Here is a 26948-nt window from a genome sequence, read left to right on the forward strand (position 1 = left end):
TATTTCGAAAAATAGGCTTATAATCTGAACCTAATCCCTAACATTGGCAAAACAAGCATAGTGGTACTCCACGCTGGTAGAAAAATAAAATCATTCAGATGGAAAATTGGGGAACAAATAGTTCAGCAACAAACTGAGATCGGCTATTTAGGTTATCAGCTAAGTTGCAATTCTTCCATTACTATTTAGAAAGAAAGGCTCAATCAGAAAGCTCGCCCGCTAGGAAGTCAAATGAAGTTAATCTTCGCAAAATATTGTAAATTCTCGCTTTTTCCGCTTCGCGACTTTGTAATTATGGAAGTACAAGCTGCACTTATTTACATTCTTGATATTTGTCCATTTGATTTAAATTCCTACCTAGATTCTCTTCAAGGTCGCCTTCTCAAAGGAGCCTTACAAATGGCATTGTCAATCCCGAACTGTGTGATTAGGCATGAACTAAATCTAATCTCGTTATTTTGTAGAGTGTTATGGCGCTCACTGTCGAATTATGCTAAATTTCTTAATCCTCCAAATAATTGTTTATATAACGATTTGCAATGTTTAATGGAAGAAAAAACTGTTGATTCTATTAACAGGTTTAAAACCTGTATGCAGGTGGTTTTGGATAGGCTTGGTATAACACATAATGGGCCTCATTACACGGTAGGCGGTAAGGGTTTACCGGTACCAGTATTTTACTGGTACCGGTAAATCCTTACTGCCTTACTACAAGTTCCCTTTGCGGGTTGGGGATTTTAACGCCTGCTTTTTGCAGGCGTTAAAAACCAACCCGCAAAGGGACCCAGGGAGCTAATTACGGTACCGCAATTTGCAGTGCCGTAATTAGCGCCTTTCCCATTATGCCCTATGGGGCAAAAATGGGAATGGGGAAGGGCAATGGTGGAAGGGAGAATTACCACCCTTCCAACCTTGGAATGGGGTGGTAATTCCCCTTTCCACCAAGGCGGTGCCGGTATTTTAACGGCATGAACCATGGCGCTAATTGCGCCATGGTTCACCACCTACCGTGTAATGAGGCCCAATGATCTTTGTCTCAGACCCGCCTTTGTCAAAAAGAAATTGTTGGAAGATGATTGGATCCGAACTACTGATCAATTGAAACTTTACCCTTGTTATTTTGAATATGCAAAATGTATACGGAAGCGATTGCCATGTTGTCATTATGTCTGTATATTTCCTTGTTTTTTGATGAGCGGACTATTTATGCGTTTTAAGATTAATCAATTTAGAACCAAGGAACGATGCCGTCACTGGGTGGACATATCACTATCTATGCAATCTATGAAATGTAGGTTTCCACACTGTTTGGAAGCGTATGAAACCTTGAAGCACTTGGTGCTTGAGTGTCCGCACTTTAAAACTCCTCACACACTCCTATTAATGAAATTTGTTAATTCAGAATTTGTTGATTGCACTGCACTTTTATGGGATAGACTTATGAATGGCGTATATTATACATTAATTTTAGCATTAGGTCATCTTTTAAGGGTTATTGAAAAAGAACTTGCTCTTTTCGAAACCATATCTTAAATCAGTTAATGTTGAAAAGTTTAAAAAAGCAAAATGTGTTTTATTCATGCTTCAATAATACGTTGTGTTAAAATGATGAATTTTCTGAAATATTTTATGTGTGTAATGATGTATATAGTATTGTTTTAATCTTGTTGTGAATTGATATTTCATGTATGATTTGGATGTTGTCTATTGTAAAGTTTTTTTTTAACCAAATACAAAAAAAAAGAAAACATGCTGTCATATGGCGTTAATCCCCCCGTTCCAAGGGTTGGAATGGGGGTAATGGGCCGGCAGCTCAAGTTATTGTCCCGAGCGAAGCGAGGGCGGATAACTTGGGCAGTCGGGCTGTTACTCTCTGTACCAGCCCTTGGAATCGGGGATTAAGTCTATCAGCACACCGGGTAGTCAAAGCGGTAACCCAGGGTGCTAGAACAAAAGTATTTTCTGTCGTACAATGAGACGCCACGTGCATCCCATTGTACGAAGGAAAATACTTTTCCAAGATGTTCACCATGGAAAAGGAAGTGGGGCTCTGTGTAGTGCCCCTCTTCCCTTTCCATTGCAGCCTGCAGGAACGGAGAGGAAGGAGTGGCGGCGGCAGGGAGTGCTTCCGCTGCAGAAATACAGTAGGTGTGGTGGAGGGGAAGAAAAACAAAAGAAAACGGGAAGGAGGGTGGGGGGGAAGATGGCGGCGGGGAGAGCCGGCTGTCAGGTGGGATGGAACGCAGACTTTCACCAGCGGTTTAAGCCCGCGTTCCTAGCCACCTCACTGGCTGGCTCTCGCCACCAGGGTACTAATTTGAATTATATAAAACTGCTGAACACTGTTGTAGAGATAATGTAGGTGTATTTTGGTGCCAAGTGGAATGATTGATTGGATATGAGAGAAATACATATTTACGGCAATATCCTTGCTTATACTGGGTCCATCTCTTAATGACTGTTTTCAAATCCCCATCTGACAGATGCACATGCAGTGTCCCAAAGTCATGGTGAGCAATGAACCAGTCCATTTTACAGACCTTTTGGACGTCACCATGCTCCCGGTCTTTAGAAAGCCCTTGAAGTTTGCAACAACTAAAATCAACAAAGAATTACTCATGTTCACCCTTGCTAAATGAACTGCTTAAAAATTCCCGCTCTCCACAATTGGCCAATCTACCAACAGGAACAAGAATGTTTGTTGCCTTTTCCCTGGAACATGCTATGCACATGAAGAAGTTTTATCTGGCTGTTATATATCATACAAACTCTCTAGAGACTGCTACGACACAAAACATGTTTGCTTGTTTCCTTCAGGGTCTTAAATTCAAATAGCAGACAATGTCGTGGGGTGTGACTAGAGAAAACTTCTCTCTTCCAAGCTTTTGGAGGAGGGGTGCCCGAGCATCCATCAGTTGCTTCATGATGCAGAGAGTGCCTTTCTTTGGCCCACTACACCATGGCTGAATGCATTTTCTCAATGCTACCATCTTGCATTCGAAAGGAGACGCTTGACAATGGTATCATTTAATTGTGTTAGGTTTCTGATAATGTTGTACTTAGTGGGCCTTTTTCGTAGGTGTGCCAAATTCATGGTGCAGCATGTTATGGTGCACTATACTGAACGGATCTCTGCGTTAAATTATCAGTGAACATGTTTACTTATGATTAGTGTTTTTTCAAGAACGATTAAGTCCATGAAGTGTTATAAGGCTGAAGGTAGAGAGGGTTTTGTCATACCTTGATTCTTTAAAATAGCTTGGACTATTTTTTGTTTTGTGTCATCACGGTCAATGATACTTAGAAATGTGTAAACTAAAGTAGAACTTTCTTTTTAGCCACAGGATAGTGACAAGTGTGCACTTGTGTAGTGCGTCAACGTGCTTTTGTTTACTACAGGGGGATTACACTCTGAGCTAAGAATTAAATAACAAAATACCTAAGTTTGCTCCTGTAAGGATCAAAAAGGTGGATATGTAGACACTCGTATCCGATGCATCTCTGCAAAATAGAGCCGCAATCGAACGAATTGAAAACAACACGAACCGCAGAGACCGCATGGCAGACAACCAGCAAAAGCCAGACCAGGCGATCCTTAACCGCACAAGAAACAAAATACCCATTGAAGTATAGCAAACAACCCAATAGCTTGATTTACAATAGAGACAGCGCCTTATCACAATCCCCTCCTGAAGAACCATGCCTAATGTAAGCATGGGGAAACACATGTAGAGGGTGCCAGCAGAGGGTGCCAGAAGGTACTAGAGGGTGCTAGAAGGCACCAGTGCACAAATCGGCACAGAGTGTGCCAAAAAGTGTGGGTGCCAACCCAAACAACCAATTTCAAGAAATACATGCAAATGAAGTTTACAATTTTCCTTTATTGATTATAAGACATGTGATTGAAAAGGTTAATGAAATTGAATTTTAAATTTTCCAACCAATCGCAGCGAAAGATGTGAATGAATATGAAAATTAATTTATAATTTTCAAACATATCGAAATAAGGAATGTGAATGAGCCCATAATTTTCAAACGAATTAAAAAAACAAAAATTGAATACACTTCATTAAGAATGAAGCAATTCTGAAAAGTTTATTTCTTGAATACCATTTACAATTTGGAGCGCATAGTGGAGTCTCTGTGGTGTTTGTATGTTACATGTTATTACTGACATTGGTCAGTCGCAATGTCTTCAGCTCCACATGCAGCAAACAAAGTAGCCAAGTGAAATATAGACCAAACTTTGAAAACCAAGGTAGCTCGCAACAGTTGCTAAACAGACTGAAACTTCATCATATCAGGATATGCAGACAACATTGTAAAAAGGAAACTTAATAACAACTGGACCTTATTCAGCAATCTAGGCTATATTGTAATGGCTTCCGAGAATGTGTGTGATTGGACTGGAGTTGGAAAGGGTAGAGCAGGGGCCTGCAACCTTTTACTCACTCTGGTGTTTTGGACTCCAACTCCCCTCATACCTAGTGGTTACAGTCTATGGTGTGCGGTCATGGGAGTCATAGCCTTGAACATCTGGAGAGCCACAAGTTGCAGACCCCCTGATTAGAGTAACAGGTTCATCATCTCCCGCAGTCTATATACACAATACATAAGACACTATAATGCCAGGAAGAAACTCATGGAGGCACAATGTTGAACTAATTGACATACACAAACTGGGAGTAGCTGGGATGTCATCCTAGAGCTATATGGAATTGTGGAAGCAGTAGGCTATGGAGATAGTGGTTAATATTAAATGCTTTTCACTGAAAAGGAATTTGTTAAAGTTAGTAAAGTGTGGTTAATATGCGTCCAGCATTCCATCAATATATTATATCTACTATAGAAGAGTTAAAGGCTGCAAATGTAAATTATGTGTTACTTCCATTTGTCCTTGCAGCAGAAGACTGTGATTGTGTACGTTGTGCTCTATTAATCTTTGATGGGATGTAGTTAAAAATCTACCAATGTGCCTTATCTACCTTGCTATTTAATCATCCTGTTTATTTGTATAAGTACAGCATAGACAGATACTCACCTGGCTAACTTTATGGCTCCCATGCAGCCACCGGTGTTATCAGCACCACCAGCAACTTGGACCTGGAGCACAATCCTGGCCTCGCCACCACGGTCCTGACCATCAAAGCCTATGACCAGTACAACCACAGCAACAGCGCCACCATCACAGTCACTGTTACTGTACAGGATGTAAATGAACTGCCACCATCTTGCAGTCCGGCTGTCATTGTGTAAGTGTTGGGGCTGGGTATGATGGACAAAGGTTTAAAAGATGATACTTGATATGCTGCATACTGCATTCAAAAACTTTCTTTGTTTCCAAGCATGAGTTTCTGTTTCTGTGCAACCTGGGAGTGGCGGCGACAGATGGGAGTAGAATGATATGCATAATTTCTGAACTTGGGGTTTGGGAGAAGGTACACAAGTGCTAAAGAATATGCCAGACAGTAGAAGAGAAACTGACACGTCAATGGCACCTCTTAGCTCAGATGTAGCTTCTCAATTGTGAAGGTGATAATCATTTGTATGGGACTCTTTTATTTAACTAATAGTTTGAGTTTTTCTTTAGATATTAATATTGAAAAGCTTCTATACTGTACTCAGTTGCCTTTTTGGTTCGCAGTCAACAAAACACTGTGGTAAATATTATTGTAAAAAAAAAAATGGGGAAAACAAAAAAAACAAACACATTCGTTTTTACTTTTTGGGTTTTGGTGGGTGCGGTGGCATTTGAACCATCTGATCCCAAAGCACTGCTAAAAGAAAACAGAGAACACGGGGGTATTGAGAAACTGAACAGTTGGTTGGCATTTCAACTGTCAATGGTTGTACATGAATTGGATCATATAAAAATGTGTTATTTTACCGTGTTTTCCTCCACTACAAACAATGCATGGTTGTTTTCTTGAATGACTACCAGATAGGAATTAGGAGTGACAAAAGTTCCCTTTTACCTGCTCGGCATCTGGTGATGTGATTGTAACACAAGTATAATGTAAATCTAGTTTTTTAATTGTAGTCCTGCTCTCACTCTCGCCCTCACCCTCTTACTCCCACTGGGCACTGAAAAAAGTGGTTGGCAGTATCTGCTTGGCTCATGTGCATTTTCTTATTGTAATCCTGCTCCCACTCTCCCCCTCAACCCATGGACATGAAAAAGTAGTCAAAGCAGCTCTGGGGCTTATACGCGGGCTCAAGAACAGTATACATCTGGGAGGGGCCATGCCTGTGGCAGAGAGCGCTGCCTCCCTTCTCACATAGCCACACTCTGCTGGAACTGAAGCGAAGGTGGGCTGGCAGAGGAGGTAGGCGAAAATAGTGTGTGTGTACATGTATGTGTCTATGTATGTGTCGCTTTCTCAAAAAGTACTTTTTGTGCTTTTCGCCATGACTCTGCTCCCCTTTCTTGTGCCTCTTTTGTCCTAGATTGGATTCGAACAAAAGAGCCCCCTCATTTGTCCCTCACATTTGCCTTTTGAATCATGCACAACTAGTCGGCCTGGGGCAATCAGAGTCACACTTTTATGAATTACCTCACTGGAAAATAATTATTTTACATGAAGCGGTGACAACATATGTTTGTTTGTTTATTCACTTATATTGCGCCCCGGACCCAAAGGTATCAGGGCGCAGAAGTTACAGGAAGATTTGCAGTTTGAGTTACAAAGGCACAATTACAAAATATACAAAATATCAGTACAAAGAAATACAGTAATACAGTTATATCTTGTCATAGATGAATGCTGTTACATAATAACACAAAAGGGAAGTGTCATACAAATGCTACAGGGCAAACATTGTAGGAGCTTTCATGGCTTTTTCCGTTTTCGACCTTGTTCATAAACAAATCTTCACAACAAGGCCAACTAGCCTAGCTACTTCAACTAGCTTAGAAACAATTCGGAAAACAACATTACAGAAAAAAGCAACATTAAATCCTGATCGACCAGTAAATAATAGGCCTATAACGTTTCTTTTATATTAAAGATTTTAGAAAAGGTAGATATATCTCAACTTCACCTTGGTATGTATGATAATAGACTATCCTCTGATCTGGCTTCAGGTCCAGGTGAAACACTAAGACTGACCTTGTAGATGTCCAAGAGCAGCTACCATGGAACACGGATGACCATTCTAACAACTTGTTGATCATATTAGACCGGTCTGTAGCTTTTGACAAGCTGGACCGCAAGGTCATTTTGAATAGACTTCAATGCATTTCCAGGGTGCCGTTCTTGATCTTGACCATTTCTAACTAATAGATCAAACTGCAGTACTCTTAATGGCTTATCTTCTCAACCTCGATCACTCAGTGGCAGCGTGCCAAAGGGTTCAAGTCTCTCCCCTTAGTATATAATGTAAATATATGAAAACACTTCACGATCTGTGATGGTCCGTGAGTTTAGTTTTTTGTTGTTGCGTTGATGATAGTCAACTTTTTAAAAACTATCTGGCGACCCGGTCAACACCACCCAACAAACTATATTTTCTTCAATAAAATCTTCGGTGGACAGAAACCGGTTTAGTCGGAATTGAAATTATCAATCCTTGCACTCTGACTAAACCAGTTCCAAACTTGCCATCTTCCTTTTTCATTGATTGCATCTCTCTTCCAGCAATTCCTAAACTTAATACTCCAGATATTATCTTTGATTCCCACCTTCCCTTTGAAATGCAGGTCGACTCTGTAGTTAGTAAAACTAGTAACACCTGCAGTTGGTTAAACAAATTAGATCCTTCCTCAAAGAGTTTAATTTAAAAACTATTTCTTAAACTGTTATTGTTGCGTGTTCTGATTACTGCAATGCTATCTTCTTAAGCATGTTTAAGAAGCACATCTCTATACTTCAGAGCTTGCAGTATAATGCTACTCGCATTGTCACCAAAACATCCTTATCTGATCACATATCCCCAGCTCTTAAGTGAATGCAGTGGCTACCTGTAGCTTCCAGAATTATCTTTAAGGGTGCTACCATAATTAATAAATGTTTCTATAAAACAGGTCCTCACAATTCTCTTGCAAGATTTGCTAATTATGTTCCAACCAAAAGTTTAAGATTACTAAAAACCTGTTCGTATTCAAGGTACCTAGATGCTGATTACAACATGCTGGTGGCAAGACCCTTGCTGTGCAGGTTGCCAGGCTCCGGAATAGTGTACCACCTGCTTTGAAAACAGATATGACCTTGCCCAATTAAAGACCTTATTTTTTTTTAATGCTATTCTGGTTAACTCTGCATGCCTAGCTCTGATATGCTAGCACTCTTATACCATAGGGATTGTTTAGAGCTTTATAACACACTTTTAACATAACATACTAGAAGTGTCCCACTGAATTGATATGATTGCTCTTTTGTAGTTATTTATGCAGGGCTATTACAGGGTTTGGTGAGGCTTACTGCTTACTATTTTTTTGTACTGGGCCAGCTGCACTGCAAACAAGAGATGTGAAAGGTTTCCCTTTGAGTTTATATGTGACTCCAGCCTGGTTAAGCTAAAGTCTTACTGTTAGTTGTGAAGAATCCTACTGATCCATCTTGAAACCCTTAAGTCTCCTCCCACATGGCCAGGGAAAGGCAGATGGTTCCTGATCCTGAACTTGGGGGTGATGTACTGGGGATGGATCACCGGGGAGGAGACAGGGCCCAGGGTGGTAAGGAGATCCTGTGGGATGAAACGTGGTATTTGTCCTTTAAAAGGGAAAACCTCTCACGATTGCCAAAGCAGGTATCTGAACCATTATCAGGTATCTGAACCACATTTAAAATCTGTGGCTCTAGGTACAAATACCATAAAACCAGAACATGGCAGAATAACAGAAAGATCTTTCAAGGTATTTCAGAGTAAACATCCTCCTTATCCCCAAAGGCAGAATCCAAAGGAATCTAAAAATATTACTTTAAGAAATTTGCCTTCCTCTGTAACAACACATTTTAATGTTTCCTCTTTAAATAATTGTAAGGGAAATGCATTTACCATTAAAATCATGAAGTTATTTAAAAGAACTAACTTTGTGGTTGAAGTCTTCAGTCCCATGATCCCACAAGTATTGGGATGAGGAAGAGGAGTGAGGAGTTATGCTACAGCAGTAGTGAGGCAATAAAGCCTAACAACCTACCAAGAAATTGTTGTTGTTGGAACTTTGTTTAACAAATCTTTACCTTAGTACTGAAACTCTAAGAACTGAATTGAGAGTTTGGTAACTCTGTGGATCTCCTTGTTTCTTTTGATGAACAATGAAACTATCAATTTTGAAGACTGGGGAAGGGAGTCCTTCCAGGTTACTAACAGGTTATCAAGAACTTCTGAATATAATTGTTTATGTTATCTGAATTGCCATATGTATTTTCTTTTGGGTATTTGATGTTAAGTGTGAGGACCAGACATCCTGTGTTATAGTGTTTCCCTTTAGTTTTGTTTGGCCTGGAAATCCTCAGCGTTGTAAGGATAGTGAGGCATTTAATATCATTTATACTTTGATCAAATGACATATTTTGATCAATGAACAAACAGTGGTCCGCCTCACATTGGGGACCCCTCACATGGTTCATCACATTTATCTATCAAAGGATTTGTAGGGTAAATCTGGAGAAAGAACACACTGAAAATCTTGCAAAGATCATGTCATGGTTGCCCAGCATATGTCATCTTCCTCCAGTCTCTTGGGTCATGAACGCTCCAGTCAGATGAAATATGTGCACATCGCAGTTACTGTGAGCTGCAGTATGACATTTCCTTCACAATACCCACTGACAGAAGCCGTCATCATTTCCCACTTCTGTTGGCTTTCCCTAATATCCTATATTTGCATAGGTACTGCTGTAGAGTAGTGTTTGCTTTTATAGGGCAGGCAGATTGGATGCCCCAGCCCCAGAACGTTATATCTAGAATCCACTTCATTGTTTTATGTTTCCTAGGCATACCAATTCGTGCAACAACAAAAAAATACACTTTTTGTTGTTACTGTATGTATAGCTCTTCATGTCTGACTCCCAACTCCTCCTGCTTCTAAGTGCTGTAAAATAAGTTGGCATTACTACAAAATGTAATGTTACTTAATTTATCAACCTCAGAAGGATGAAAGGCTGATTCAGACCATCCCAAAATTTGGAAAGTGTAGGTTGACACATGTCCGAGTTGAACTTTGGTAAGCTATCCAATTGTGACACCAAATGTTGTATGGCCTGCACAGTTAAAACAACATATTTATTAATTAGGCTATCTGCTTCACCACCCTCTCCTGTCCCATCCAGTTCATTTTTTAAACAAAATATACCACTACTATTATCATTACGTTTAGTAGTCGGCCCTGGTATATTCCTCCTGCTCCTAACCAATATTATAAAAGGTGCTATATTAATGAGACATGTAACTTCCACGTTCTGCGGTATGCACATTTAAGAAGAAATACCTGCTAAAATAGCTCAGTGGGTTTAGCACTCACTGCTGGGATCTATGTGTGACCTGCAGGTCACAGGTGTGAATTATAACAATGTCAACTCAATATTTAATCTTTCTGAGGTCGCGAAATGTAAATTAATTTTGGTTGCAGGGCAGTAATATTTATAAATAAGAATGTTTTATGCAAGATGCTTGGCTGAAACACTTTTTAAGCAATGGATTTCCTAAATGTTCGCATTAATCAATACAGGCATAGGCTCAGATTGTCATAGTCTTAAATGTGTGTTACTTTAAGTGTAAATTCGGATTCTTATTCAATTTAAGACATGCCTGTATAAAAATCATACCCAATCGTTTCTTTGTTTTCGTGAGGTATGTACACATCTTATTTCACACTGGCATGTATGAAGCTGAACGAGGCTGGGTTATGCATGTGTCGACTTTGAGATGATTATGCGTTCACACAGCTTGCTAGGAACACAAGGTGCCCCCACGACCCCAAACATATTTCCCAGTCATCCCACTGCCTTTTTATGCCACCCTAACCATCTGGTGGCCATAAACCACATGGGGAATACCTACAATAACTCCCTTGGGCAAACCTCTGCCTGGAAGCTGGCTGTCACAGACAGGAATGAGGCCAGAGATGAGGAAGGAAGCATGCCATCCAGTTTTCTCAAGCAAGCCAATAAAGGGCACAACGGAAGCTGCACTCACACGCCTTTTGTGCCTGCACCCTACCATGTCACTGCTGGAGGGAATACACAAATGACTACTGCTCTGCAGGAGTAGTGGGATGAGTAGTGACATCACTGCCTACTAAGCCCACGCTGCTACTAAAATAGCATGTTTCAATCATAAAGGTGATACAGGCCCAGCCAACAGGTATATATCTCCTTCACCTCTTTTGGTAGCGTGCACTAAGGGCAGGTCATATCTTCAGGTGGGATGTGAGGTGATACAGTTGCAACACAAGCAATAATAGCACAGTGATACCAAAATAAAAGAATGTCCAATCAAGAGTCTAAAAGAATAGGGACTTTAATAAAAAACAATCAATGCAATCAACTAATTACAACACTAGAGACGCACCTCTGTTAGAGAAACAAAGGTAATGCAGGCTTGTTATAAGAAAGGCCACACTGGGTTGATAAGCAGTGGTGTCCAGGCAAGGAGACTTCATCAGCAATGTCATTGTTCAGGGATATGTTCAAAAAGGCAAAGAAAGGGGGCTTAAAAGTCCCTTTGGTCCTTTAAAGTGGCCCAGGGGGATATGGTCTCTTCAACATTCCTTTAGTTCTTGTTTTAGGTGCATCAACTGCATTGATCCAGGTGTTTTGGCGCTTTTACTGCGATTGAGACATTGCCGAAATGTTCTGCCCATGCTGTCTCACTGGCAAGTCAGCATCACGTCAGTTTGATACGCGGCTTCCCGTTGGGACAAGTCAGCGTTCGAGATGGTCGAATCAAAGACTTCTATCAATTCGAGGCAATGGTTGAATCAGTGGTTGCACGATGCTTCAGGTAGGTTGAGGCAGCATTCGTGGTGGATGAGTCGATGGATTACAGCAGGTCATCTCGATCGGGTCAAGACGAGGCGGTCTGCTACAATGGGTAGAGCCAGTATAAAATGGCTCAATAGACAGGAAAGCAGTTTGAAGATGCATAGTGTGCCAAAAGCAGCACTGCGCGTCCTGTGGTTGCTTGAAGTGCGCTGAGCCTGGTTGAATTGTCTCAAAGGAGTCTTGCAGCGATGAAACAAGGTGCCAGCTGCTTCTAGACTTCTGGGTGATTGTGAGGCCCAATCCAGGCTCTCTATGGACACGATGAGTTCTTCGTTCTGCACTTCCAGTGTAGGCAGTTGTCTGGTACCTAGTGGAGGTCCTCCAACTCCTGTGAGCAGGATCCTGGTTACAGTGCACAAACATAAGAGAGTCCTTCTTCTAAGAGCAGTGTCTCCCCCACTGTCTCCTGGGTAGGTTTAGGGAACAGAATTTGCCTCTGCCATGGATGCCTTCCTCCTTTGGCAGAGGACATTGGAATAGTCTGCATTCCATACAAAGACCCAGTGAATCCATCATCTTCTTGTGAGATTATAATGATGAATCAATCAAGGAGAGGGTTCCTTTCCATACAAAGGAAAAATGTTCAGGTGATCGGTCCTAAGTAGGCCTGCTCTAATGGATCCAATCCAGGCTTTTGTAATACGTGGCTTTTGCCTTATGACATCATAGCCAGAGTGCTTTGTCTGCAGGAGATGCAGAAGATCAAAACACCACCTCTTTCTTTTGAAACCTGGTATTCCATTAGCTTTCATGATAGCACATGTGACCTTTGTAACTGCCCTACTGCCACTGCAGAGCAGTTACTGTAGATGTCAGGAGGCTGGTGCAGCAAAGGCACATGAATGCACTATGCTTTTGTCTTTGATCTTTATGAAAGAGCGGGGCCTAGCATAATTGTAATATAAATAAAAGCACCTAAGTCTCTCACACCCTTGCAGTTGGCAACTCTTCACAGGGAGTGATAAGAGGTGGTTATGGCCAATGAACTGGACACCAGTCTGACAGCACCAGCAATACCCCCGTAATGTGCACATTCAGAGGTAGGTGTTAATGGATACACTCTGCCATCAAGGCCATAGCAATAAGGTCCCTGGGAGTGTGAGGCCTGGGGCGGTTTGCCCTGCAACAGCTGTCAGAGAGTTTGTGGGCCATGATAATGGCATTACTCCACTGGCTTAGTGGTGGGATCCCCTATCTGAGTTTGTGACAGCATGCGGTAAGACCTGCCTGGTATGGACAGACAGGGAATAGGGAAGCAAATACTGAATGGCAGGAATGTTGCTCAAAAAACACATTCCAGGCAAATCAAGATAAATGCACAAATGTGTATTGAACTCCAGGAATAACAAACATGATACTTGGATAGAAATCGTGGAAGTGGAAGAAATTTCATAGAACAAGGTATTTGACCCATGTTCGTTCTCAGGAGAGGGGCCCCCCACAATCTTTTGTAATACTTGGGGTTTCACCCTAGGAAATAACCCAGGGTAATCCAGACATGGAAACCTTGCTTACTGTGCATTAAAAAGGCTCGGTTTCACTTCCCTGAGGAGGCCCAATAAGACGAAACACTTGCCTGGGGTTGCTGATGGCACTCTAGTTCAGAGGAGAATTGCCTAGCATTTTGGTGCTGGAATGCCCTTGTGGGTGGGACAAAGAATGATGTGCAAATGGATATTTCTCATCTGTGAAGGGTGCAGTGCGCTAAAACGTGGTTGTAGACCCTCGTGAGTGGATGAAATTTCATAAAACAGGGTATTTTACCCATCTTCGTCCTTAGTAGAGCGGCTCCCACACTCCTTTGTGATCTTTTTATTGACAGGTTTGCACAAACCAACAAAAAGAATAACATTAAAATAGAGTGGGCAGCTGTGCATGAATGCACACAGCAGGGAAACCAAAACAGTAAATTCGTTTTTCACATGTATTTTACAGTGCAATGTCTATTTACAATACAAAATGAACTCTCAAGATTTCTCCATTGTAGCCGATTTAATGAATACAATGTTCAACCCTTTTCCTTTCTGTAATTATAGAATTATACTTTACCAGCATATTTATATTTATATTGAACCCCTCTCAGGTTATTTTCCAGTCTCGATTACTTTTTTTTGAAAGGCAAATACTCATTTGTCTTGTGCACTTTCTTCTAAAGAGAAAGGTCAATTGATCTAAATTTGTATATTTCACTTTAAGATATATTCACTTACTGTGCATGTATTAATGGGTGGCAGCTTTTGATTTTTGATATGGAGCAGGGATTCCCACGCTGTGTGACACAAGGGAGCTGTGCTCATCCACACGTTGAAACAACACATATTCACAGCACGTTTTGCAGCAGGAATATAAAACATCCATATAATTTGAACTTGCTTAGCTATCCAATTGTGACACAATATGCTGTTGAATCAATTGTGCAGTTAAAAAGAAACATTTATGAGGATATCTACCCACCAACCTCATGAGCCATTTTTAAAAAAATATATAGAACTAAAATTATCAGATTTACTAGTCGTGCATGACATATCCCTGCTGCTTCTAAGCACTGTAATAATAAGTGTGAAATAATAAGGGGGGCAAGGTCACGTGCCATCACTTCCTCTGATGTCAATTAGGGGGGGCACATGACATCACTTTCTGTAATGTCATCAGAGATCAAGGGTCGTGCGATGCCACTTCTGCTACCCCTGGCATTTTGGTGAAATGATGTCCCTGCAACAAACTATTATACAGTGTAACTTTCACTTCACTGTAGGTTTGCTCCGAGCTCACCAGCCAGTCACTCTTTTACCCTGAAAGATGGCAAGGGATATTTTAATGGGGTCTGGGTAACTGCTAATAATATATTTGCTATAAAGTAAAGGCATATTATATAATGTATAATAATGTACAGCACGCACTGTCCTTCTCTCAATTGGCCTTTGCAAGAGGCAAATGTCAGTCCTTCCCTCATGCAAAAGGACACGTTACAGGTCCCAGAAAATGATTTCAAGCTAAACCGAAAGGGAATCGGGGCGGCTATCAATGCACAAAGGCTTTCCATAGGACATTTACAGAAAAGATGCTACTATTAAATTGGTACACAAGCTCTAACTGTGTACTTTCTATTATCACCCAGATATTTCATTTAAATCAGGTTCATATGACAGACCATCTGAAAGCAAGGAAGATTTGTAACAAGACAACATCTGTATATGAAGAGTCATAACAAGGTCTATTTCATTCGCTTAAGAGAGAGCAGAAATAAAATGGCACTCAGATTCGTCTAATGATTTTGCACAAAGAAAAATATAGAGCACAGCTCCAAGCATGCACTCTATAATGTAACTTTAAATGCATGAATCAACGTTCATAGATCTGTTCGTAAAAATTTGTGCGGCCTACTGGGGAGCATATTCCTCAATCCCACTAAGAAGTGTGCCACTGAGTAGCTCTGTTTGGCAGCACCCGCTGTATAAATCGAACATAAAAAGGTGCATACATACAGACATACAAACCTATTACTTTTGGGCACAAGTTCCCAGTATTTGACAGATAGGCTAAGCCTTTGTCAGAGTCTAAAAACAGTACAATGAATGGTACAGTGGTTATGTCGACACGTATTTGAAAGTGATACATTTGGTCAAGCTCAACGTGGTAGTGGGGTCAAATAAATAGATTAAAAAATATATGTATACATGGATGTGGGTAGGAAAGGGTGGGAAAAATGAAGGAGGGCGTGGGTAGGTTTTAAGGAGAGGGATTATGGGGAACAACCCATGTAAAGGAAAATAATCAGAATAAACAGCTACAATAAAATTTAGGCTGGCCAAATTTACTACTTTGGAATTTGTGTCAAACAGATAGAAACAACAACAAAAAAAAAGAGAACACGTTACATTATTGTCCCTTTCAAGAGTAGCTCATTTAGTCTGCCAGAGGGGTCAGAAAGGCAGGCAGATATGATTGGCGAGACCACTCAGGTAGCTACTGGGAGAGAGTTTAGCTTTAGAACAGAAACAGAGATGACAGACCGATCATGAAGCTTAAACCAACTAGCTGTAAAGGGGATTTCTGTCTGGAAATGACAGTTCAGGCCTGTTCACCGTCCTTGAAAGGCCTTATAATGAAATGTGTCACCCTATCTTTTAAGCCGAGTCATGTGCCTGATAGGTTAAAGAGCGTATGTTTTATGCCACTATTAAAAAAAACAGTGCTTGATACCCTGGTCCCTGCCAACTATCGGCCAATAGCAAACACATCTTTCTTGTTGAACATACTGGACCGGGTGGCCCATGGTCAGATTCTAGATCATCTGGTGAATAACAGCATTCTGAATAAGTGGCATTCCGGGTTCAAACTGTAGGATCTCAAGTCAGGAATGCTACAATCTATTGACAAAGGGCCAATGGTACTGCTCATGCTTTTGGATCTGCCCGCCACTTTCAACACGGCGGACCACTCTTTATTGACCGAAAGATTACAGAAGGTGGCATTTTTTTCCAACATGGCAGCAGCATGGGTGAAGTCCTTCTTAGAGAACAGATTTGCAAGGGTTTGTAGTAGTAGTGCTGAGGCAGCCCCAGAACAATTGCAGTATGGGGTCCCACAGGGTGTGTGCCTTTCCCCATCATTAGATAATATCTTCACTGTATCACTTTTTCAATTGCTTTAAGATAGGGCAGTGCAATTTACAAACTACACAGATGATATGTAATGCAGAATCCCCTTATCTGGGGTGTACGACGAGGATGTAAATAAAATCAATAAAGTGTATGGGAAGATTCAGACTTGGATGTTAAAAAATGGCCTTGCATTAAATGATGAGAAGATGGAGCTGATGGATGTAGGAACAGGAAAGAGAATACACAACTCCAGAGTATCAACACCTTCTGGTGGTGAAATGTAGGATCGCCCAGCAACTAAAAGTGAAGACACTGAGTGTCTATCTTGTTCAAGTCCTCAATATGCAAGCACAGTTACTAGCTTGATTTCTGCATGAGCATATCATATTAAATTACTGTCTCAGATACGGCCATATCTCTCCCAAAAACGTTGTGTTACAGTTGCGAAGGCCATTATTAGCACTAAAATTGTTTACTGCAGCAGCCCTCTGGTGGGTATTAGTAAAGGAGAATGTGCAAGGCTTCAGGTGATCCAGAATAGTGCAGTTAGAGCAGTAGAAGGATTGAAAAAAAGAGAACACATTTCTGATGTCAGGAAAAAGCTGCACTGGCTGCCTATTGAAGCTAGAATATCTCACCGCCTGTTGACTATAACTCATAAGTGCTTAATGGGGGCGGAGCAATTGACATAAACTCTGATGAGAAAGCTGGTGACAAAATCATTGATATCCAATGATTCTAATTTACTGATAGTACCAAGGTCTAAATTGGCCATGGCCAGTAAAGGTGCGTTCTTTGCAGCAGCTCCTAAGGCATGGATTGCTATCCCACTGGACCCAAGTGACATTAAATCATGGGAAATGTTCAAACAGAACCTAAAAACGTATTTGGTTAGGTAGGGCTTCCTGGTGATTGGGGGATAGTTTGAGGGCTGGTGGTGTGTTAGTCGGTATCGGTATATTGTGACAAGCTCTGCTTACAGGCTGTGTCAGGGAAGGGAAGGAGTCCACTCCAAATATTCCCTGGTGCCCACGCCAGTGTGTACAGACACCCTCCCCACCTTACCTATGATGATGATGACAGCAAACACTGATGAGGAAAGTCACAGTGGGAAGCAGCAGAGGCCAGCCATCACGCAGGAGCAGTTCACCTTGGTTGCAGCAGACAATCAGCAGCCTAACACCGGCCATGTGAGAAATGGGTGCAGCAAAGTCTCCAGGGATCTACACACCATTCTGAAAAGGAGGCCTTATTAATGGGCCTCCCACCAGTTTACCAGAGGCATTAAGATTGAAAGGCGCATCAGAAGGCCTTATAAAACTGGGACAACTGTTCCTCAGAAACTCTCTCACATTCCCTGCCAGAGAGGCTTCCATAAAAGGAGTCAGGGCTTACAGGGCTTACAGGCCCTTTCTGAAGCATCCCTAAGCACTCCCCCTGCCACACCCCCTTGAGCCACGTTAGTGATTGGACAGGGTGAGTATCCAATTATGGGAGGGGTGGGTTATATACGAAGGTGCGTGTGACTTGTGTGGTGTGGATTAATTGGGTGAGGACAGGCAGTGGAGAAGGATGTCCAAGAAACCAGAGGAGGTGAACGCAGAAAGCACTGCAGGCACTAATGGTGAGAGGGGGTCTGTGGAGTGTCTGTATGATTGAGAGAAGAGTGGTAGTAGGAGAGTAGGAGTAGGAGTAGTGGAGTGGAGCAGAGGTAGTGGCAGATTTAGAAGTAGTAATTTGGAGTAAAGATAGAAGGTGGTGGGAGTAGTAAGAGAAGGACAGAACTGGTAGAGTGGTAGTCGGTAATAGGGGGGTGAGCAGGACACCACATCCCTTGAGGAAGACAATGGTAGTAGAGAGGTGGTGGCAGTAGCAGAGTAAGGAGAGTCAGAGAGGTAGAGTGTGAGGCACAACAGAAGGCGGTGGAGTAGAGTGAGAGGGAGGAGGGAGAAGGAGGTACGGTGGTATAGAACAGTTGTGGATACAAGTGGTAATAGGAATAGGAATGAGAAAGGAAGTAAGATCAAAGGGTGGAGGTAGAAAGGCGGAGTAAGAGTTTGGAGGGACAGTGATGTGGTGGGAGGAGAACAGTGCAAGGGACCAGCATAGCGAAGGGTCAAGAGTGAGAGGGTTTAAAAGAAGTGAGAGTGACGCTGGGCACCAGCCCCGTTTCCTGAGACAACTAAGTGGGGATAGGAGAGTCAAAGCTAGAGGTTCCGTAAGGAGTCAGGTAGCCAACGTCTTAGGGTGAACCCCTGATGTGTAGAGAAGTGAATGGCAGATAGGGGTTGCCGGTCGTTGAGGTACTAGCAGCCTGGTAGGGACATCTGAGGTTGGGAGGCGGGATCCAGGTCCAGGGAAGACTAGAAAGGAAAGTGCCAAACCCAAAGGACCCGGAAAGTCCAATGAACTTGAGATCACAAGCCATTCTGACAGTTTTTTGTAATAAACACCCTTGGACTTTTCTTTAAGAGTCAGCATGGTTCTTTGGGACGGGACCCCCTTGTCACAATGTTGTTGTGTTTAAGATCTAGTATGAGCAGAGAGCCGTATACCTCTGGGCCCTTTGGTACATGACACAAATAAATAAACATAACATAACATAACATAACAGAATGCTAACAAATGGTACTAAGAAAGTCATGTGCCGGTGTCGGGTCTAGCCACATAAATAATCCTGGTAATCACAGTATTGTGTGACCAAGAGGTGGGCAGAATTATTCAAACCCATCCTTTAGGGATGATTCAATCCCTGGTGTTCATGAAGAAAAATTGTGAGAATGAAGTCATAGAGTGCCGCTATGTGCATAAGTATGTGAAACCAGTCAAAAAGAGTGCAGTGATGGAACAACTAGTCAGAAAGGCAAACACCTGTGAGGAAGACACATGATGTATGCACGCTTGCTGTGAGGAAACATTCACCCACAACATACAACAGAAGGAGGAATACAGGTTGCAAGTCTGATGTCTCTCATGGAGGTAAAGAAATCCTGCAGAAGGGCATCGGCCTTCAACATTGAGGGAGAGTGAACAGTGCTGATCCTGAAACTCCTATTTCAGTATACGATTAGTGGACCCCTTTGGGTCCCCAGCTTTACGCCCCAGTTAGGGAGGCAGCATGGAGACACGGGGAACAGGGTTTGACAATTCCCCTGAGAACAGGGAGATCGCAAACGTGTGCAGGGATGCCCATCAGCCAGCAGAGAGCATACACCAATTGCAACCAGAACCCCAGGATTGGGTTTACACAGCACGAAAATGACCTTTCCACTGGGTAGGGTGTAGTGTAGCAGGGGTAGTGGGGCTAGGAGATCTGCAGCCCCACATGAGCCCCATTTCTGGGCCCAAGGGATAGTCAGGGCAGAGGCAACTGTCCATATCCTTGCTATGATTCAGGATGGAGCTCATGTTTGCAGCTGGAGGAATATATTTCACTGTAGATGGCTCTCTTGAGTCATGCCACTGGAGTAAAGAGGCTGACATAGCAGCGGGTTAGCTCCCCATTTTTCGGGTGGCCTGCGTGTTATAGATTTCCATCTGCAGGGAGAACATCCCATTTTTTCACAATTTTAGGAACTCTAGAAATTAATTCTGCTATTTCAGATCAACTATACTAGCTCGCTTTCAGACAGTGCTCTGTGTTTTATAAACTGGTGTTGGAGGGTTTGTACCCAGATGGGCCTGCCAGCCATTGGGTGCATTATTAAACTTACCAATATCCGTATATATTATAGCCCCTCTATATCTTCTGCTGGGTATAGGCAATTAGAATGCCAGCAGCATGTGTAGCTGTAATGGAAGAATTATAAAGTGCTCAGCTAAAAAGTGTAAACATGATTTCGGTTGCCAAATCAGATTCAAATGAAGTAGAAGTCTACAATTTGGGGGGCAGGGGATAGGAGTCATTCATAACTACCTCATTAATAATGTCCTCCAAATGATTTCTGTTTGGCAGGTATAGAACTCAGGTTATTCTAATTTTTGCATTGGATTTCTTTGCAATAAAAACGGGAATACCTTTGAAAGTGAGCAAGTATTCAATATATAAAATTGTATGAACCCTAGAGTCTGGTGGCACGTTCATATCTAAATATTAGCCATGTCGGGTTTGACATGGTGGCTCCTGAATGCAGGCAGCAGGAAGGACATCAACCAACCCCAATCTGGGAATGTCAGGCTTAAGTTTGACAGAATCAATGAGAAGAACATCACTGACACCTGTTGAACATTTTGCGAGCAATGTGTGTGCCGCCCAAGTATAGGCTGTGTCTGGTCTGACAAGGGGTCCCCTGGGATTATACGATTATAGTAGCCGCAGCAATCAGGTGTCATTTCATTGATTGTCATCTGGGTCTTTATTGATAAACTCCATCAGATGTACTTGTCTGAGCTGGGTTTTACCCAAAAAAAAACATTTGGGTGCAGCCCCCAAGGTCCCTTTGAAGTCTCTGGGAAAGGGCTGAGCTCCTTTCTCTGAGCACAGGAAACCCCCCAGGCGGTGGCCATGGACCAGGGCTTCAAAGTCAAGCCTCTGTCAGCACAATAGAGAATCACACCAGGGTGGGAATTAGCTGAATCCTTTTGTGTTAAGCAGACAGAAGAATGCAGCAGCACAAGGGAGAGCTACAGTCCACAGATGGGTCCCAATATCTTAGATTTTACTAGGGCTCCCAAACTTCATGTCCTCAGCCGCACTTCCTGCAGACAAAGCTCTCTGTGTATACAATCACCATGCAGGAGATTCTGAAGACAGCAGCCAGAACTGGATCCCTTACAGGAGAATAGAAATTACCCAATCCGGTGTGGATATTTGCCCATATAAGGGGGAAACCCTCCCTTTATTGGATTCATCTTTGGACTCTTGAAGCGGAAGAATTTGCCTGAATCCTGGCTGGAAGTACAGTCTGCTCCAAAGTCCTCTACCCTAGAGGAGAAGAACTAGGTCTCCAAAAATGGGAACATCCTTCCCTTCGCCCACTCCAGGGGAACATTTTGAGTGCTTGCTGTTTGGAACAAGGCCTGCCTGCCATACTGATACATTAGTACCCAGGGCTCTGCCTCCTTCAAGAGGTAGCCCTGCAACTGCTCTCTAACAACCTTCCTAGCTGGGAACTGCATTCATACAGCATTCATGTGTTTGATTGTTTACCTTTATGGTTGGGATCACACCTGGTTTAGTAGTAGTGTGGTGCTGAGTAGTAGCATTGGTTACTACTCATCATTGTACTCACACAGAGCAGTAGCTATTTAGTCACAGTGGGTGGGAAGACATACTAGGCATTCAATGCCTTTAGGTGACTGCAAAGGGCTCATGTGATATGAGAAAAAACTAGGGAGAAGGAGGAGTAGAGATTCCCTTCTGGACAGCTTGTGCGTAACAAATGCAATATATGAGGGAGGAAGAAACAGAGTGCAGGAAGGTGGGAGTTAACATTTGGTGTCCATTAAGTGTTTGAGACACATGCCTTCAGTACAGACTTGGGTGAAGAAGGAGAAGCAGTAGGTGAAGAGTATCCCTGGGTGCAGCTTGTCGAGACACATGCTTGTCTGATTTTTGTGGGAGTATGTAGCAGAGATTCTGGGGCACTAGATTTACTATTCAGTTTCCATCTTTTGAAGTGAGTAGCCAACACATATGTGATTGGATGACCAATGGGTGGAGGCTGTTGAGCAGGACGAGGATTGTGCAAGACACAGGCTCACACAGCATTGTGGGAGAAAATAAAACAAATTCAGAAACCAGGGGGTACCTTTAGTGAGTGAACAACACATTCAGAAAACTTGTCTGGAACAAGCACATGAGCTTGAGGTAGGGGAAGTGGTACTACTCATGGACTATTCACATAGTCAGTTGGAGGGATGATCAATCTCACATTCCACATCCCCGTCACAAGTCGCTCGGGGGTTCATGCACCAATACAAGTACATGCTCAGTTATTGCTCCATAATGCATGTCCACTATGAATGACAGATGAGGTTGAAGTTTCAGTTTAATTCAGTATCTCAGGGTCAGAGGTCTACAGAAACAAATAAACTCGGCATCAAATAGGCCGACAGAATTCATTAAGGCGATCAGAAATGTATCAAATCCTGATTGTACAAATATCTGTATGCCCCCAACTCAGAAGACGGCAAATGATTTTAATACCTTTCTTCTTAATAGAATGGACCAGATTATAGTGAATATCGATGTGCAACTGACTCTTTAACGAATCCGATTCTGCAGTTGAAAAAAAATCTAATCTATTAGAGTTTAACTTTTCACCAGTGGGGAAAGAAACCATTGAGAAATTACTCTCTCTCCTTAAACCTACCAACCTTACGTGTGACCCAATCCCAGCACACCTGGCAAAACAATATGCACAGGTACTGAGTGAACCCATTCAGATGTTTGTAAATGCCTCACTCGACCAAGGTTTTGTGCCAGAGGAATTAAAGAAATCATACCTCACACCTTTGCTGAAAAAACCAACCCTGGACCATAAAACACTTGCCAACTATAACCCCATTGCAAGGCTACTATGGCCAACGAGAATCCTTGAGAAAGTGGTAAGTATGCAACTCCAAGACCATCTGGAAGCTAATAACATTCTAGACCCACACCAGTCTGGCTTTAGGCCAGGCCATGGGATGGAGACTACTTTACTAAAGGTCTGGGACAACCTGCTCAAAAATGTTGACAAGGGGGACATCAGTATGCTTGTCATGCTTGACTTGTCGGCAGCTTTCGATACGGTGGACTTTAATATACTCAGCTATAGATTAACCTCTTTGGCACAGGTTTCTGAAAAGGCAATGAGATGGTTCGACTCTTTCTTGACCAATCGATTACAACAAGTGAAAATAGGTCCTTTCCTCTCTGAAATGCTGACAATACCTTGTGGAGTGCCACAGGGTTCATCCCTGTCCCCCGTATTGTTGAATCTCTACATCTGTCCATTGTTAAACATTTTTGCTCAGTTTGATCTTCAGTATCACTCTTATGCGGATAATACGCAAATCTATGTCAGGCTTAGGCGACCCATGGAGGCAGCAGAGCATATGCTGAAGTGTGCTGAAATAATCGGATTGTGGATGCTTGAGAATAAACTCCAGCTGAATCCAACTAAGACGGAAATCATTGTGTTTGGCTCAAAAAATAAATTGGCAACTTTTTTTTCGATAATTCCATGTCCCACACTATTTGGAATTGCTTGCAAATACACAGATTCCGTGAAAAATCTAGGATGCATTTGGCAATGCAGCTTGAGGTGTAATCTGCAGGTGGATCATCCATCAAATCTGTATATTTTCAACTGAAGATTCTCAAGGCCCTTATCCATCTTATACCTGAGCATGATCGATCCACAGTGGTAGGCACTCTTGTTAATTCCAGGCAGGACTACTGCAAGGTGCTCCTGGTAGGTAGCCCAAAATACCAGTTGCAGCGCCTTGCAGTGGCCCAAAACTCACCAGTGCGCTTGATCTTTTTGCTACCTTGGAAATCGTCAGTTTCTGAGTTTCGTAGAAACCTCCACTGGCTGCCGGTCCAGCAGCGGATGCAGTTCAAGCTTTTGTGTCTTGTTTTCAGATGCCTGCATGGTCTAGCACCACCATATTTAATTACAAAAATTAAGACCATAAACCCTACACGTTCATTAAGATCTATGGATAAAGCACTTCTGGTAATCCCCCCATCTAAAACTACTCATTGGCTGGACAGACGTTTTTCTGTGGTCGGCCCTCAGGCCTGGAATTTACTTCCATTACACCTGCGAAAAGTGTAATCGCTGATGGTCTTTAGGAAACAGCTAAAAACATACTTATTCGTGTAAACTGACCAGCTGATTCACTGTTGTTCTTGCTACCTCCACAGATAAAATATGCGCCTAGATGCAGCTTGCTGCTTGGTTCCCTAGGGATATGCACAATACAAATGTAAAAATCAAAATCAATCAAATCATGATGATCACAAAAAATACTATGGTCCATCAGAATCCAGGATAGTACAGGTATTTCTGCTGGAAAGGAATGATATTGTGAAGGATGATGATGAAGAGGAAGAGAATTCCACGACAGATGCAGGGGCAAAAGTAGTACTACAAGATGAATCCTCCTACAGGCCGGGACCAACGAAGGTCTCACATCTTTGCAGTCCCATATGATGAAACACTATGCGTAGACATGGGAAGAAGTAGAACGATTTGCATCCCTCCCCATACCATCGGACAAGCGGCATACCACCACCAGGCCTCCAATTACCTGTAAAGATATTGCAGTTATAACATTGGCTGGTACATCAAGGCCTGTCCCTATTGCCCAGCAATGGCCCACAGTGAGCCTTTGTTGCAGCAGGCCAGGGTTGTGGACGCGTTTGAGCAGGCATACAAATATAACACAAGTCACATGATGGACAGCACCTACTCAATGTGGCCCACAGATATCTTTCCACTACTCTTTTCTTTAAAAAGCTGGATTCCAGTGGCTTCTAAGAGTAGCCAATTACAACTAGGAAATGGGAAGCCTCTGTTTTCTCCTGCCTGGCAGTTCTACAATTATGCAGTGAGGTTAAGGCCATGGTCGAGTGGGCACTACAGCAGGTAGGATGTCAAAACATCCAGTCACCATGGACATGTGGAACAGTGGTTAGATCATTGGCTTCATGGTTTTCACAGAACACTGGGTGGTCGTTCCTGCCTCTAACATTCAAGAGAGCGTCCCATGGTTTTGTGAGGAACAGAAGGGCATGCAGTTCAGAACCAGGCAACGATTTCCATTCAAGGATTTCATTGATGAAACATCAGGGGAGTTGACATTCGAAAGAAGGTGGAGGCAGCGTAGCTAATAAGAAGTAATTTGCATTTGGGATTTGTTACGGTAGGAAATTGATTGAATGTACCTGCTGCCTTATCAATTGGCAAAACAATGCATGTCCCCTGCTTTACACATGCCCGTCTGTCATTACTTTATCAACAAATATCAACCTTTAAATTAAATGGTCACTGTGGCCCAGAAGATCATCTAGCATTTCAGCTATGCTTAACAGAAAGAATTCACAGTGTCAATTCCAGGTGCGCCAAATGTTGCTACAGCACATCCTGAGCTCATTGGCCACCTGTTATAGCTTGCGCATGATGGACAGGCTAAGTGAGCAGTGCAATGCTATCATATATTATTCAAATACTCACAGCAAAGCACGAGGTGGGGAATGATTTGCTCAGAGTAAGCAACAGCTGCTGTCTTATTTCTGCTCTGCACTATGACCTTTCGAGGATGCCACCAAGTGAGTTGTCCATCAGCGAGGTTATCTCTCTGGTGTGCCTGCTTGAGTTGAACTATTCATCATGGTGAGAGCCCATGCCTTTGTAGGTGATGTGGGTTCTGCACCGTTGGGGAAGGACCTGATTTCAACCTTATGTGGTGATCCACTGATAGCCGGATTTAAAGATAACATTGTACTGGCTTCCTATATGGAATCATGCAAGTGACCACTTTCCTCTGCATGAGTGGGGAGAGTTGCAGCAAGCATCACAAGGAGAAGACACTGTGCAAATATGAAAGGCTGAATTGCTGTAGATCTTGCCGCATCAATGGGAAGAAGAATGCAGGCAGCCGGTAGAACATTAACCAACCCAACTATTTACATCTACGTTGGGAATGTTAAGCTCAAGATTGACAGCATGAATGGTACATACATCACTGACACCTTCTGAACACTGTATGTGCAGTGCAGGTGCAGCCTCCGGGGAGGAGATGTTGCGGAACACCCCCCTAATTGACTCGGGTATCTTGGCTACTTATGGGTCATCAATGAGAACAGGCAGGAGACAATCAGCTGCACAGATGCTTGATGCCTAACTACTGGACACTTCTCCTGCGGGTAGAGATGATGATCCAGTACAGTATTGGAACAGGGGTGCATTGGGCAGCTGCACCTGCGTGTGGTGTCTCCCTAAGAGGACAGTCACTTCCACACGACTGCCTCATTCCTTCCACCCTGCACAGCCACCTACAGGAGGGAAGGATGGTATTGCAGCATATGCCACTTCTAGAAAGCCTCAGGGGCCATGGAATCCAGATCCTGCTGGCTGAAAGGCACTAGGAAATGCAAGTAGTATGTGCCTGCATCGCTCATCAGCCAGTCCCGTTGCTTCTGCCACAATGCTGGCACTATCCGCTGCCTGCTACCAGTAGTTGGGAAATCACCTGCAACACAGGCTTCCCCTTGTGTGTAGTCACTGGGCCCACTGGCAGTCATTGGGCAGGCTTGCCAGATGCAGTGGTTGCCTATTGCTTGGCCCGGCGTGCCTGACGACATGATGCTGCACCGTGTCCCTGAGAGGCGCTAGCACTTGGACCCTCTCCAGTGCTGGAGGGG

General features: G+C 42.8%; 1 protein-coding gene across 1 annotated transcript in view; it reads left to right on the forward strand.

The window, feature by feature from the left end:
- CDHR4 (cadherin related family member 4) overlaps positions 1–26948 on the forward strand; it is a 332193-nt gene that overhangs the window by 158069 nt on the left and 147176 nt on the right. Inside the window, exon 8 of the mRNA XM_069646250.1 lies at positions 5069–5252. Coding sequence (XP_069502351.1) covers positions 5069–5252 — 184 coding nt within the window. The remainder of the gene's footprint in view (positions 1–5068; positions 5253–26948) is intronic.

This window comes from Ambystoma mexicanum, chromosome 2p (assembly GCF_040938575.1).
Source record: "Ambystoma mexicanum isolate Mex_15411 chromosome 2p, UKY_AmexF1_1, whole genome shotgun sequence".
NCBI classification, from domain to species: Eukaryota; Metazoa; Chordata; class Amphibia; order Caudata; family Ambystomatidae; genus Ambystoma; species Ambystoma mexicanum.